This window comes from Astatotilapia calliptera, chromosome 22 (genome assembly GCF_964374335.1).
Source record: "Astatotilapia calliptera chromosome 22, fAstCal68.1, whole genome shotgun sequence".
NCBI classification, from domain to species: Eukaryota; Metazoa; Chordata; class Actinopteri; order Cichliformes; family Cichlidae; genus Astatotilapia; species Astatotilapia calliptera.
Window position 1 is genome coordinate 10,106,573 of NC_137442.1, and position 15,252 is coordinate 10,121,824.

At 41.7% G+C, this 15,252-nt stretch overlaps 1 protein-coding gene across 17 annotated transcripts in view; it reads right to left on the bottom strand.

The window, feature by feature from the left end:
* Positions 1-7,870: 7,870 nt before the first annotated feature.
* LOC113014550 (uncharacterized) overlaps positions 7,871-15,252 on the bottom strand; it is a 56,393-nt gene continuing 49,011 nt past the window's right edge. For all 17 annotated transcript variants that reach the window (XM_026156166.2, XM_026156165.2, XM_080295868.1 and 14 more), the window contains 5 exons: positions 12,852-12,956; positions 12,691-12,741; positions 12,543-12,597; positions 11,373-11,645; positions 7,871-8,501 (listed from right to left, as the gene is read on the bottom strand). In XM_026156166.2, the coding sequence (XP_026011951.2) occupies positions 8,491-8,501; positions 11,373-11,645; positions 12,543-12,597; positions 12,691-12,741; positions 12,852-12,956 (495 nt within the window). In that variant the 3' untranslated portion in view covers positions 7,871-8,490. The remainder of the gene's footprint in view (positions 8,502-11,372; positions 11,646-12,542; positions 12,598-12,690; positions 12,742-12,851; positions 12,957-15,252) is intronic.

The following is a 15,252-nucleotide window of genomic DNA, read 5'->3' on the forward strand; positions in this document are numbered from 1 at the left end:
ATGCAAAGCTACTCTAATAGAGTCCAAGAAAGGAAATACGGAGAGGGGAGAAAAGGAAAAACAAAATAACAATTCAGTAAACAAACAAAGTTTAAACACAGATAACACAATTTAAATAAGGATTATATCGCTGATCTAACTGCGGTCTTATCAAAGTCTTATGAACTTCTGATTCTCAAAGCCAACTGTGTGTCTTTCGACATGCACAAAGAACCTGGTTTGAATTTTTACAGCTCAGTTTGGCACGCTGAGATCCCTTTACCCCTCGTTGACCTTCCACAAAGGTATGCAAACACGTCCTAATCACTGTCATTTTCCTTTGCAGCACAGGTGCTGGACATTTATATGTGTCAGACTTAAATTTAAACCTGACAAATCTCTGCTTCGGCCACAATGTGAGACCACACGACGCTCCTTGTCTGTCACCGTCTGTTACGAGCTGTTTATGGTGTCGGTCGAGGTTTAAATTCCAAGGGACAGAGGACACCTTTGACCAGTGAGCTCATGAAATTCATGTAAAGTCAGTGAGATTATAGGGATTTGTTTACCCGCTGGAGCATTTGTGTCATTTTCCAAAACAGAGGAACTCAAGCAGCAGGAAAACTTAAAAACACACATGAAATCACTCATTTGAATTTTCTTACTTTTTCTTCACAAGAGGGTTAGTTTGTTTTTGTGCATCAACCAGAGACAACAGCAGCGGGTCTTCAATACATCTTAATTCATTCAGGCATGAAAAAATAAAGATGGAGAAAGAAAAAGGGCTCACCTTGCAGCGAAGAGTGAAAGTTGCTTAAAACAGACAAGCGGGAGACATCTGTGTATCCTTGCTTGAAGAAGAAACCTCAGTGAAACGTGCACAGACTCCAACAACCTGTGACCGTCTGACAGCCACTTGGAGAAATCGCATCTGAATTATAAATAGTTCATCCTCTGAAAGAGTTTTCAAAAATGTTTTCTGCAGCTTATGATGATTTTCACCCTCTGCCGGCACACATTAAATCTTCCTGCGGAGCCTGATGGCGTGTTAAAACCTTGAAAAAAGGCAAATGTAATTGCATGTGTTGTTTTCAGTGAGCACACTTATGGATCAAATGGTCATCATCACATAAACATGATAATGATATCACTTTATTTTTCATGTGAAAGCTAAGTTGGGTGAGTCACTGAGCTGCAGATAGTAGATGACTTGTGTTTAAGGTTTTGCCTCATGACGGAGCAGCTAGTGGTCGTATTTTATCCCCGTATTTAGATAGAAGCGTCCGTCTTTTATCTCAGCTCACAGAGTGTTTGGGCCGTAAAGACATGGGTCTGTGTGGCACCGGAGATAACAAACTGACAGCGAGCACACAAACCTGGACAGACCGTGATGCTTTTCATATCACAGTCGCCAAGTGGTTATGCAAAAATCAAACTGTCCTGGAGCATTAGGAGGAAAAGCATTTGCACATTATTATTATGACTCTATTCTCCGAGTTACATCCTATATTTAAATATTCCTGAGAAGGGCGTTGATGGACGCTTTATTTACCTAAAGGTGGAAATCTTGACAAAAATGAGCTTTAACAGGAGAAAGAGTTCACGGAAAGGCAGCAGCTCTGGGAGGCTGCACTCAGGCACTGAGTCACTTTGATATAAATGCTAGCATGCTCATGTCTAGCAGCTATGAAGTGCATTATCAGTTTAAGACAAGAGTGTCCATTTCCTTCCTGAAAACACTCACACTTAATAGATGATTCACCGACAAAATTTATGATAAACAGCCTGAAATTTCTTCAGAAAATCAGCTTTTCCACATCCAGCCAATCTGCTGTTATTCAAATTTAAACGCTACTCTGATAAATCAGAGAAAATCCTCACCTTAATCAAAGATGAACTTCACTGTGTTATGGCGGACTACAACAGTCTCTCTCAATGAGAAGGTTAAAGATGATAATCTCCTGTTGTGAAATAAGCAATTGCTACACAACACTTCCTGTTAAATTATTTTGAAAACAAAAAATCCCTTTTCTATCTGCCAAAGCGTCCAGTAGGCTAGATTGGATCCTGTTGGTGAGCCATTTCTAGCTGCGTGTTCACTGTTTGCAGAATTTATACCTGTGGGGGTTACATCGAAATCAGGTTACGGCACAAGCTGCACCAAAGGCTTACAGTGTAGCTGTGACATAGATTTATCTGAGAAGTATAAATCCCATTATTATCAGTGATGACCCAATCCTAACACTAAAGCCTTGATGAAACTCTGCTGTGGACACAAAGTGGCATAAAATGCATAAATTGATGTGGCTGTGTGATGATGACATCACCTAACACACAAAATGACCAATGTGGCGAGCACAAATGGACCATAATGGAGTCTCCACTGATGATTGAAAAACCGGCAGACACACAGACATCTGCTCAGGCCCTCGCACTCGCCACCTGATTACAACATTTGCATCACTCAGGACCAAGCGGATCATAGTCGACTCACAAATACGGAAAATACCAGAAAGGCCGAATGCTGAACCTGGGTAGTCAGAATATGCAGTTTACTGCTTTTGTTAATTTGTTCTCAATGCAGGGCTGCATGCTGTAGCGACCCCCAGAGAATCCCAAGGCAATCAGGGAGCAAATAAAATAATAATTCTAACTAATACGGATCAAAAACTATTTACATTCTTCAGCGTATCGGTCATGTTAGTGTACCAGCTGTGACTGTGATCTCAAAGGGTTAAAATAGACAAAAGTATGTTTGTCTCTTGGTTCAAATATCTCGCTTTGGGCCTCCCTGTGTGGATCAATTATGCACATAAATGCACAGAATAGAATTCTGAGTTGAAATGTGTAAAAAAGAAAATGTGGCTGGTAGTGTGAAGCATTTTGAGTGTTCAGTAAGACCGAAAAGGTGCTCTGTAAATGCCAGTCTATCCCATATCAAAGCCAGGAGTTTTAGTTTAAGACTTTAGCATAAAAAAGTTATTTAGTTTAATAGAAGCAACATTTTTCTCAGAGTCGATCTTCTTAATAACTCCAGAGCCGGGTGTGCGGCAGGTTTTTTTTAGCCATGCTTTGACTATCCACATCAGCATTTGCATCACTCCTTCCTCATGCTTCTGCAGTGATGACACACCTTATCTGCGACTCTAGTCAAACACTGTGCCATTTTCTTTACTCTTACTCCTGTTACCAGGTTGTAGCTGGGAGGTTTACGAGGTGAGGGGATGATCCAAGTCGCTGACTCTGTTCTCCTCCCCTTTTTTCCCTCAGTATTCACAGTTTCCTGTGCTTTTACCTACTGGTCTATCTTCATGTTGGTATTTGTGACTTTATTCTATGTCCCTCATTCCTATCTTTGTTTATTTATCTTCATCTGGCTTTCTGTGATTTTACTTTCTGGCTTTGCCCTGATCAGTTAGTGTCTGAAGCCATTTTCACTCATACATCAGTATTTTTTGCTCAGTTCCCCTTATTCATATGTAGCAAATAACAGGAAATCTATATATACAGAAATTAGAAGGTGAGAGCAGAGGAGGAAGCACACGTGTCCAGTCTGACTGTGTTGGGTCTTTACGCTCTCAAACAGACCTCTGTCGGCTCTGCAGTGCATTAGTGAAAACAACTTTTTTGACACTTTGTTTTTTCTCCCACTTCTATTCATGCCTCTCGTGTTTCCTACTGGTTTTATCAGTAAACCTGTTGGTTGGACTTTTGCTTTGTCTTCTTAGCAGTTCGATCTCCTTTAGTTGAATGCCCTTTCATTTTATTTGGGTCCTCGCCTTGACAAAGTGTAAGAGGATACCCCCGCCTCACCTTCGTGTTGACTGAGTTCAAACCAGTTCAGTTTCATTTATACATCACCAATTCACAACAACAGTGGCCTGAAGGTAATTTATATTGTTAGGGAAGATCCTAAAATACTGGTGAAAGTGGAGAGGAAGAACTCTCTTTTAACAGGAAGAGACCTCCAGCAGAAGCAGGCTCAGGGAGGGGCAGACATTGGCCATGACCAGTTGGGAGGTCAGGGGAAAGAAAAGAGAGAAATGAACATGGAGGATAAACAGATCATGGACAGGAGAAGAAAAAAATGTAAGGTGTGTAATGGTGGCATTTAAACACAACAGGAGTGGAGAGGAGGAAAGAGGAAAGGCAGGGGTTTTACACTGATCTGGGAACAGTTCAAGTTAAACACAGGTAGGTTTTGTCTCTGCAAACGTCTTTCTGCTGAAATCCTGTGTTAGTTTTCACCACTCCTCTCCTTTTGTGTAAAAGTTTACTGTCGCTATAGTTCACTGGAGTCCCAAAGCTTTAGAAAATGCTTTTCCAGACTGATGGATGTTTCTCAGCTGTCTCTACAGATCGCGGGATGATGCTTTGCTTTTTTACACCACTGTCCCCCAAAAAATGATGGCTCTGAAACAACATGGAGTAAGAATGAGCCAGTCTGTAGCGCAGCAATCCCTGGTGCTGAACACACTGTATGCTGAATCTCCTGTTTTGTGATTAGGACACAGATTGTTTCCACCTTATTTCTGGCATTTGCATATAATGAATTACATTTAAAATTTCCCCTGTGGCTCAGGCTTATCATCTCTGTGTTACAGACTTTCAACAGCAGTAGATTCATTCAGTAGATGTTTAGAAATCCTAGCTTCAATCTGCTTCATCAGACATCACCACCAATAAGTAAACAACTTAATCCACCAATGAGGCTGACAGTAAAACACAAAGAACTACGAGTTGCACTAAACAGAGTCCCGTTAATCACAGTCTTTTGTATGCAGGGCTGTGTTATCTGGTGAGTAATCCTTCTAATTATAAAATCATGACCAGGCCAGAGGAGACAGAGTGTCCTCGCCCTGATTCTCTGTACAGATTCACATCTCTGAGCCAAATGGCAGTGTGGTCACAGCGTAACAAGGTCCAGTGTGTTTACTTAGACATTTGATACATCGACAGATGCACTGTGATCAAACTGTACGACTGCTGCAAGAATAAGGATGCTGTTTGAGAACAAAGTTGCCTAAACTCCAGCCACAAGGTCTCTAATATTTGGTTGCTATAGTGCATTATAGCAGGTGGGCAGCAAGCCTCATGTGAACAGCTTTGATCCTGTGGCTGGTCTACACCTCAGAAACGTCTGCGGCCACTTCTCCCTTCTGTGCAACCTCAAGCCACAGCCAAACAAATGAGCTGCTACTGAACACCCACTCGAAAATCCAGTTTTCCCAGAAACCTGACTGAAAAAGGTCTGCTGGCTATCAAATTAAAGCACAAAGGGTAAAACGCTACTCCAAAAAAAAAGCCTTGAATTCATGGATTTGTTTGGATCCTAAAATAATTCAGGACTGATAAATATTTCAGGCGCAGACATCATAGTTTTATCTTTTACCTCTATTTGGGTTGTCTGACTTTTTACAGCCAGGGGGGAAATCTTCCAAGGACTTTCTGATCATTTTAAAAGTATTTTAACTGGTTTGGGTTTAACATCACCTGACACAGAGGACTGAATCACATATTTCTCTGTAGTTTCTCTGTAGTTGCCAGCTGTGCAGCACCTTTATTGCGCTTTGCGGACTGATCACGTGACATATCCCATATCAGAGTTTTTATTATCTGAAGGAGGAGATAACAAACACGAAATACTTTATGTCCAAAAGCTCTTTTAGCTCTTTCTATCCTGCAAAAAATGAAGAGAATTGTGGCAGGGGTGTTGTCTTTGGCTCCACTGCAGGGGAGGGGTGGTGCGGAGGACTCAAGGGGCACAGTGCCCGGGAGGTGGATGGAGCAGGTGGAGATATTTACTCTAATGAGGGTTTTTCCTTCTTTTAGTGATGGGGGGAAGTGAGCTGGAGAGCTGAGGAACATTAAAACCACTGTATACACTATAATAAACAACAAAAAATACAATCTGAATCTGGTGTGGGTCCTCGTGTGTTCACTAAAATATTCTAGCTTATTAAATTTTTTGAGTTGAAATTGTTTTAAAATTTTTCTATGTTCAGTTTCATAAAGGCTTAACTGACTTCCTGAATCCCAGCCTGCATCAAATACAGAGAAAAATGACAATTATTATTATCTAATCTTATCGAGACAGATTCCCGAGCTGGGACAGAAATATAATAAACAGTGGGATAGTGATAGTTGGAGCCTGGTTTTACTGTAGTGAGTTTTCAGATTTTCTCAGATGTATCAGAGAAGCTGCATACAGTAAGTCTAGTTTCTCAAGTTTAAGATGTGCATCTGAGTCAATGCTTGTGTTCAGAAGAATTAGTCTGTGACAATACACTTAACCAGAATTGGTCCCCACGGATGTCTTTCCTTGACTAACAAAAGCAGCCAGATCTAGCCATTTGAGAAAAACATAGATAATTAACACCTCACATTAAAAAAAACAAACCTTTTTACTATGATACTGGTGATTTTTTCCTTTTGAGGGCAAGGCCAAACCCGGAAATGGATTTTAGACTTAGCAGAAAATCAGCCTCTGATGATGATGATGATAATAAGAGAATCATCACAGTTGTGGTTCAGGCTCAATGCTGCCCCCATCTGGAGCTGAATGTGAATCACCACCAAACTGTATTTACCACAAGTCTGCTGCGTCTTCTATCTAAATTCGTGAATCTTGTGCCATATGAAGACATCTCTACCAGTAACTGATGCTGAAAAGGTGAAAACTGGAGGATAAAATGTTACCAAAATGCACTAAACAAATGTGTGATGGTTCAAATTCCTCGCTCAGACCTTCTTCACCTTTAAGTCAGTGACTGGGGTCACAGTGACGTTTGCTGTGTAATCACCCCTGCGCTGTATTTGAGTTCTTACTCAGTCTTTTGTTTTAATTTCTTCTCCTGCCTTCTGTGTTATCATTTTTAGACTTCATATCTGTGTTGGTTGTTTGCCTTTTGAGTATTTCCTGTTTTAGTTTGAAGTGAAATGTGTCATGTTTTTTAGTATGTTAGTCCTCTCCATGGTGGAGGGGGTTTGTGCCTTAGCGATCCCAGGAGTTATGTTTTCTCGGACAATTTGCCTCTGGTCACAGGTCCTGGGTGAGGAGCCAGATTCAGATGATCCTGTTCAAGAGGAAATCTTGGATCCAAGTGATCTCACCTGGAGCAGGAACACTGGAGTCCCACCCTGCAGCCTGGCCTGGTGGAGAAAAAGTGCTCATTGCCTGAATCAGCTACGTGTCCACCACCCCCCTGTCTTCCCATCACCTCCTGAAGGAACAAATAAATGGGTCTGGAGGTGCTTGTAGGATGGAGCAGCGGTCGAAGGAGAGTTCCTTAGCAGTCTGATTCCTTGCTAACTTTCAGTTAATGTTGGTCTTTCAGACTCCGGCTTATCAGCTTCTAATAAAGCTACATTTCAAAAGAGCCAAACATTCACACCACTTAATTGAACATGCATGTGGGACTGTGGGAGAACAATTTAGATTTCTTCATCCATATTTACAGGTCTCACTGAAAGGATCCAGGATCATCTCATCACTGCAGGTTTTTCTTTGGCCTCTCTGTAAGCAAATCTAATTTCATTCAGCTCTAAACTCTAAACTTTTACCATAGCAGTTGCAGTCCAAGTCTCTGGGTGTTAACTGCCTAGTTGTCAGCTTAGAAAGGATGCTATCTTGCTCTCACAAATTGTATTAGTCCTGTCACTTAAAGAACATAAAAATAGTAAAACCCAAACCTATGAAGGGTTGTTTCTGCCATAAGTCAGCACTTTTAAACAAATGATAAAGTCATTGCAAAGGTTTTCCCTTCCACTTGCTCCAGAAAGAAAGACAAAAAAGTTAAGTTCAAGTCCAGTGTGGCGAGGGCTGTAAATGTCTGTTAGACGAGCGTTTGTGTATCGCCGACAGACGCACACAAACACATGGAGACCTCGCTCCCTTTCATAAAGCTTTATTTCACAGATCCCCCGTAACAGGAGGCCGAGGCAGCCGGGCTCATTATTCATTTACATACACTGTGGCCAGTCCTTACCGATTCTCCCCGTGTTAAATAACTCAGTAATTCAAGACAAAAAACAGCAAAACACACACGCACACACACAATGCTCAACTTAAGGTAACAATAACAATATCATAGCGATGGTAATAATAACAACCATTGTCAAATATTATGTATTTCCAGGATTTTATACTGCATTTTCTAAAATTTGTTACACAGTCAGTCATCTTTAAGGTGCACCATAAAATCTGCATGTGACGTTTCGGTAAAACTTGACAAAAATGCTGCACCAGAACACGCGGTGAAGACAGAGAATACTTAAGCTTTTTATGTTTTTTTTTTTAAATGTTTCAGATGAGTTTGTTTGTTTGTTTTTTTCCAGCCAGTTCTGCTCCTCCTTGCTGTCCCACCGCTGTGGATACCGTGGATGTGGAATCAGCGCAGGTGAACGCTGGTTGTTTTGTTTGGCACGCTGTTTTATAAGCCGCTGTGGTGTGGCATGAATCTCATAGCTCAAGCAGAGACGAAAGGCGCGTCTTCGTGGATGTGTGGCGACTCACAGGACCTCTGCGGAGGAGGAAAAGAACAAAACCAGAAGCCTGAGTGTGAGTATCGTTCGTTTTATGTTTAATATGTTCGATGAAAATGAGACTCGTTGTTGAAGGGTGCCAGATTGATTTCGGATGAGGGGACAAGTTTTCAAAGATTGAAAAATAGGTTTTAGGTCTTAAATCCTGGGATTCTGTTCTGCCATGATCGATCACAGGAGCTTAATCGTCAAATTAATGAATTTCTCTATCTCAATAAATCATGGTCAGTCCTCCAAATGATCTCTGCTTATTGAAATCTTCATTAGTGCCACTGAAGTCGCCTGAGACTGAGCTATTGCTGCAGCCTTGCACGCTCATCTCTGACTTGATCGTTCTTGGTGGAAACCTGGCTGAACAGAGGTGCTGAGATGACGTGCTCCAGCCTGCACTTATCCCAGCACCTCTGGCCCTGTGGCAGGTTTCAGCAGGACGATGCTGCCTAAAGGACCCTAACTAACAGAGGTGGGACCAAGTCATTGCTTTGCAAGTCTCAAGTAAGTCTCAAGTCTTTATCCTCAAGTCTCAAGTCAAGTCTCAAGTAATGTCAGGCAAGTCAGAGTCGAGTCTCAAGTCACTGGTGTAAAAGTCCAAGTAAAGTCACAAGTCTGAAACTTTGAATTTCAAGTCCTTTCGAGTCTTAAAAAAAAAAACCGAAAAAATAATGTTGCAGTTATGCTAAATGTAAATATTAGACCATGTAATTTTAAAATCTGTGTTTTTCTCAACACATGACAAAATAGTGAACTTAGAAAATATACACAAATTGTGAAATTGCACCTCTTTAAAATGCAGCTCAATTAAACCTAGCTCCAAGAATAATTTTCACCGACAGTTCTGAGATAAGCTGCATGTTATTCTTGGATGCGGTTGTAGGACCGGCTTTAAAATCGCATGACAAAAATATCATACACATTAAAAAAAACTGTATCACCAACGTAGCCTGGACAACATTTGCTAGTTAGATGAAGTCAGCTATCTCATCTTAGCATATTTATATGCATATTTATAATTATACGGTTCTTGGAGTGAGTGCATACACTCGTGAAGTTTAGTAACTTCCGGTCACTGCAACAAGCCCAGGTACAGTTTACCGACGGATGGGTGCAGGACCTTGAAATGCACCGTGTAGAACGAAAGACCATCGTATGTATCATAAGTTTACCAGTCTCACAAATCGTCGTCATAAATACACATTCATTAACCGTTTATTAATAGGACCTTTGAGCTCAACGGTAATTAATTAGCAGTGGAAATAATTTCTGGTAGCATCACAGAAATGTAGCAGTGACAATAATACTGTATGCTGTAATCGTACTGGGCAATTAGTGATACAAAACAACAGTTTTATCCTGTGAATAAAAGTATATGTTTTTGTCAATGTACCATAATAACAGAAGCGAAACGCAATATTGTGTCAGGACAATTCACTATTTATGCACAATAAGTAAAGGAGCATAGCGCGACAATTTCTGTTCAGCGCCAGACTTGCTTGTAACCTATATCACCAATTATGTTAAGAAAAATGACGTATTAACTACAACAGCAGACTGACCTGTGTGGAAATGCTTGGAGCAGACTAACCTGTGAGCTGGAGTGTTCTGGGACGTTATAATTGGTCTTTGAATGGCTGCAATCCAGTCGCCTCTTTATTACTTCGGAAACATGGCTCGAACAATTTCTCTTCAACGACGTAATCCGATAACAACCGATCTCTTTACCCGTCGGCTTCCCGTGGCTGTCATGCGACCGGCTATTGCAGTTAATAATACAACAGCTTCTTGACATTTTTGTGTTTCTTTTTATCGCTGTATAACTGATTTTAATTGAAAGCCTGCGTGCGCTAGTACCGCTTGCCACGAGTTCCCAGAATCCTTTGCGGTTCTACCCGTGAATGACGTCACATTTTCAATCTCTATATAATATGCATGTTAAATTTTATATTTGGGGTAAAATATCAAGTCTTTTCAAGTAAACCGGTTCAAGTCCAATTCAAGTCCCAAGTCATTGGTGTAAAAGTCCAAGTCAAGTCACAAGTCTTAGAACATTTTTTCAAGTCAAGTCTAAAGTCATAAAATTAATGACTGGAGTCTGACTCGAGTCCAAGTCATGTGACTCGAGTCCACACCTCTGCTAACTAAGACACACCCACTCCACTCCACACTGCTTCAGGAAATCATTCCTCCTGTTCTCCATATAACTGAACAATAATTCTTCTTTCTGCGACAGGTGAACTCACCCTTCACACACAATTCTGTGCAGCTGCTTCTTAGATTTATGTGTAAATATGATTTATTAATGTCATTTGAATGTTTCTCTTGCCCAACCTCAGTCTTCTTTTCTACTCTTCTTTAACTTAACCTCAATTTAATTTCCTCTGGCACATGCTGGCCCAACATGTTCATCAGAGGCGACTGTCATCCAGGAATTCCTCAAAAATAGATCCGGACGCTTGTGCAGATGATGTGCATCACGTTCAGAGAATTCCGTACCTCATATTAAACTCCTTCTATATTCTAATATTCTAATGTTCTTAAGCTAGCAGTGGTTTTATGTCTCACTTCTGCCACACTTGGTTTGGTCCTCGATTCTTATCCGAGGGTGGCGTGTTTTCTTGTAAAGTTTAGCTAATAATGGAGCTGCTGTTACCATGAGAAACATTCTTGTGCAGCTGATTTGTAAAAGTAAACCTACTCCTGCAACAATAACACAGTGTTGTTGGGCAGATACAGAATTGTAGCCTTGTTACATTAGCATGCTAATGTTTACCATATGTCTTAGAGTAGATGGGCAGGACTGATAAGCAGCCACCCTGTTGCTCACATTCCTGTTTGATGTTGTGTTTCTGTACCTGCGACATGCTGAGGCTTCATGGGGCCTGTTTTCATCAAGAAGGGCTCTCCTCCCTCGAACGCCATGATCGGCTCACTCACCAGCCCGCTCTGCTGCTGGCTGGGGTTACCGCTGCCGCCACTGTTGTTCAGTTGAATGATCTCCTCGAAGTCAGTGCCGTTGGCTGAGACGCCGTTTTGGTGCACGGAGGGCTGGACGCCGTTTACAACAACAGGAACGTTTTGTGCTGGGTTGAGCACCGATGCACTGGGGGCCTGCAGGTTTCCAGGAGCTGCAGAGAAATTCGTGGACAAGTAAAGGACATTAACAACCTTTTCAGATGTTTACAGAATCAGTCTAACATTTGGACACATCTACTTATTAAATGCAGCCTTTTCTTTAATATTCTTTAGTCTCTGTCATATGTAAACTGTTAAAATAGCCAAGATCTACCAAAATCTCAAATAACAAGATTATTGTATGTGCAGCTAATCGCTTTGAGACAAAACTTCATGCTTCCTTTTGCATTAAGAGGTCAAGTTTAGAGAGTTTTTTTCTACTTTTGGCTCTTTATGATTTCTTTGGGTCAGTAAAAGTAGTTTTCCCTAATGATCCAGTTAGGTTGGACATACTGGTGGACATACCGCCCACAAAACATTTCTGCTCATGCCTAAGGTGTCGCAGCTTAGACAAAAGTCCAGTCCTGGAACAGGAAGGGAAGAAGCTGATGCAGGAAACAGATACCGGAGGTTTTATCAAAGTATATATCTGCAGGAATCTCCTGCAGGGAAATCTGCCAATGTCTGTGTTTTGTGTCCGGTTACAACAAAGAGGAGGTACACGACAAGCCGAAACAACAGCACACCCTCCCGTGTCACAACAGAAGGAATAAACTGCCTTTTTATAAGGTCATCTCAGGTTTCACCACACTAACCTACTGTGGTGGCATGCACTAGCATTATATTAGCACTCCATTGTCTGGTGGAACCTCAAAGCCAAAGAAAGAATGCCCATTTATTATATACAGTATATTTCCTGGGTTAGTAATAGACCTTTGGGTTGGAAAAGCCCCAGGTGACAATCTCACAAAGGTGGATATAATCTTTGAAAAAGCCAAAGTAGAAACGTGTGAATGAGTACATGTGTTCTTTTATGACTGATTTAAAGGTTGACGAGGGGTGACGGTTACCTTTACTCAGCTCTGCGTCCTTTCCGTTGACCTGAGGAGACGCTTTGACATCCCTCTGTGATTGCAAAGAGCAGAACAAGACTCGTGTTATTCCACAAAGGCGAGCAAGTGTTCAGTCTGGAGCCTGTTTCGAATGAATCACACCGACCTTATCTCCCGCATCGCTCTTCCGAGTCCTCTTCATGATCTCCTCGAGGCGCTGTGCAGATCAGACAGAGAGATCAGTGCTCTTGTTTTTCAGCTCGACTGTGAACTGTCTGTGACTTTCTGAACTCTCTACAGATGATATTTTTCTCTCTTTGGCCTCACCTTCTTCCTCTCCAGGCGCTCCTGCTCTTCTTTCTGGAAGTGCTTCTCCCTCTCTATGCGCTGACGCTCGGCCTCCTCGCGGGCTTTTGCTTCAGCTTCCTCCCTCTGAAATAAAGAAGATACAAATATGAAGCAAGTTTAAACGTTTTTCACAGTAAAACTAAAGAAAAAGAAGAATAAGCGTCCCTCCTGCTCTAAATCTTACCAAGTAAAAGTTAAAGGTGACCGAGGGTTCAAAAGGGAACGGGATATTAGCCTAACACTGTCCACACAGCTGTACAACATATTATAGGTAGTGTAAAGGTAGATTTAATAAGAAAACTTTAGTTTAAATGTACCTAATAAAGTAACATACAGGTAGAAATAAAAGAGAGGCTATATATGAAACATATTTTCTTGTATTTACAAAACAATGCACTATGACTTTTTGATGTGACTACAGCTGGAATAAGCTGTGATAATACGGCTGCAGTTTGGGGAGGGCCTCGGAGAGGACTGGCAGTGCCTACTGGGCCAGTAAGATCCCCACTTTCTGAAGACAGCCATGAGAAAGGACATTTTCAAAGCCAAAGCAAAAGCCAGAGTACCCAGAGAGAACCCACACAAACTCCACAAAAACTCACGCCAGCCTGATGGTGGACCTGAACTCAGACATTTTTGCTGTGAGGCAACACCGTGCCACCATGCAACATAATGAAAATAGCAAATTAAATAAACAAACAAGCTCATTTGTGCTATAAACGCTGCGGTTTATCTGGGTGATTGTGGCTGTAACAAAGCTGTTTTTTAACCCGACTCTTCGGCACTTTGAGGCTTTCATCCAGAAGAAAGAAACTCCCTCTGCAAAGGCTGTGAGCTGTCAAATAATATTAAACCAGCCACCTGTTGCATATGTAGACAATTAAAAAAAGAAAGAAAAAAGCTTCTTCGAGCATGACAGATAATGCTTGAGGCCCTTTCTTGCACACATCTTTACATTTTGCTAAAATATTTCAGTTTTGAGTCAATAATTGCTTCAAAAATATTTATGAGACTGACTTCTTATAACCATCTGACACTTGTCATGTGTGCTGCAATCAGCAATCATATGTTGAGTGAGATGGGGCTCCTTACACCATTAAAAAACATGCAAATGAAACCAACTGACCACCAGGGGGCAGCACCTGCTCAGCGTGGTCTGCAGGTCTGCAGCCTTCAGGTCTGACCTCATATTATTTAACCCCCATTACATACTTGACTGGATATTTAAACACACATATGTTTAAAATGCAGCAGTGAAAACAACACAAGGTGTCGTGAGGTGCAGCCAGCTGTTTTTTAAATCTTGCCTGCATCTTCCCCAAGCCCTGCGCATTTTCAGACCATTTAGCTGAACACTTGAGCGAAATGACCTCTAAAAAAATATGAGGCCACTCCACTGTGAAGCAAGCTCGCTGTCAGGGTGGAACAATGGCCTGATTGAGAGGAGCAGGGGAGTCGAGACGAGCTGAGTGCTTCAGGCATGGCGCGCACTGACGCTGCTTATCCAGAGCCGGGCGACCGAGACAGAGGCAGCACAGGCCCGTCGCTACCCTCCACCATCACAATGGCTCCCTCATCGCCATTATGGAGGTCACCAGCTGGAATGTGCCCACAGCAGACAAGGGCCCTCTGACTGTTAGTGCTCATGAGTGACAGCAGCACATACTCATACTCTTTAATCTGCCCAGATGCCAGACAGTCACAGAGGCTGATGTTTGGGCTCACAGCAGCACAGTTTCCTGCACATTAATCTGCCCAGATGGTAAATGGGCTTACTGCATGTGGGGATCACTGGGATTCATGGTGGTTAATGGAAAATTAAAGTGGGGTTTCACAGCAAAGGGTATTTACAGTGGAGTTGATGATCTGTCAGGAACGGGTGTCTGATTCTCACTGGATTACCACAAACACGCCGAAGGGGTTAAAGGATAATCCTGGTTTATTTCAACGAAGTGTATTTCCCACTAATGTGTCCATTGTAGCTCTGTGGGTCACTCTGGATGTATACTATAAAAATGTTCTGATGTTTCAGAACATTATGGCCCAAGTCCATGGAAGCTCGTTTCAACCAGTGATCTCAAAATTTCAACTGACACAATAACTTGAAATTTTGAGTTATTACTCCGAAACCTTTGGAAACAAGCTTCCATACATCCAGTAGACTTCCATACTTTCCCCTTTGACTTTTCTCAGTAATTATGCCTCTGAGCATTTAAATTTAGGGAGAGAAGAGCTCTCAATCAGACAGCACAGCACTGAGATTTTTTAATTTATTGCCTTATTGCTTTTTGATCAGCTTCTAAGTTTCTCTTTTTGCACTGTGATGCTTATTTCCTCATGAACACCCCACCTAACACTTTATTTTTTGCCCATCATGTTA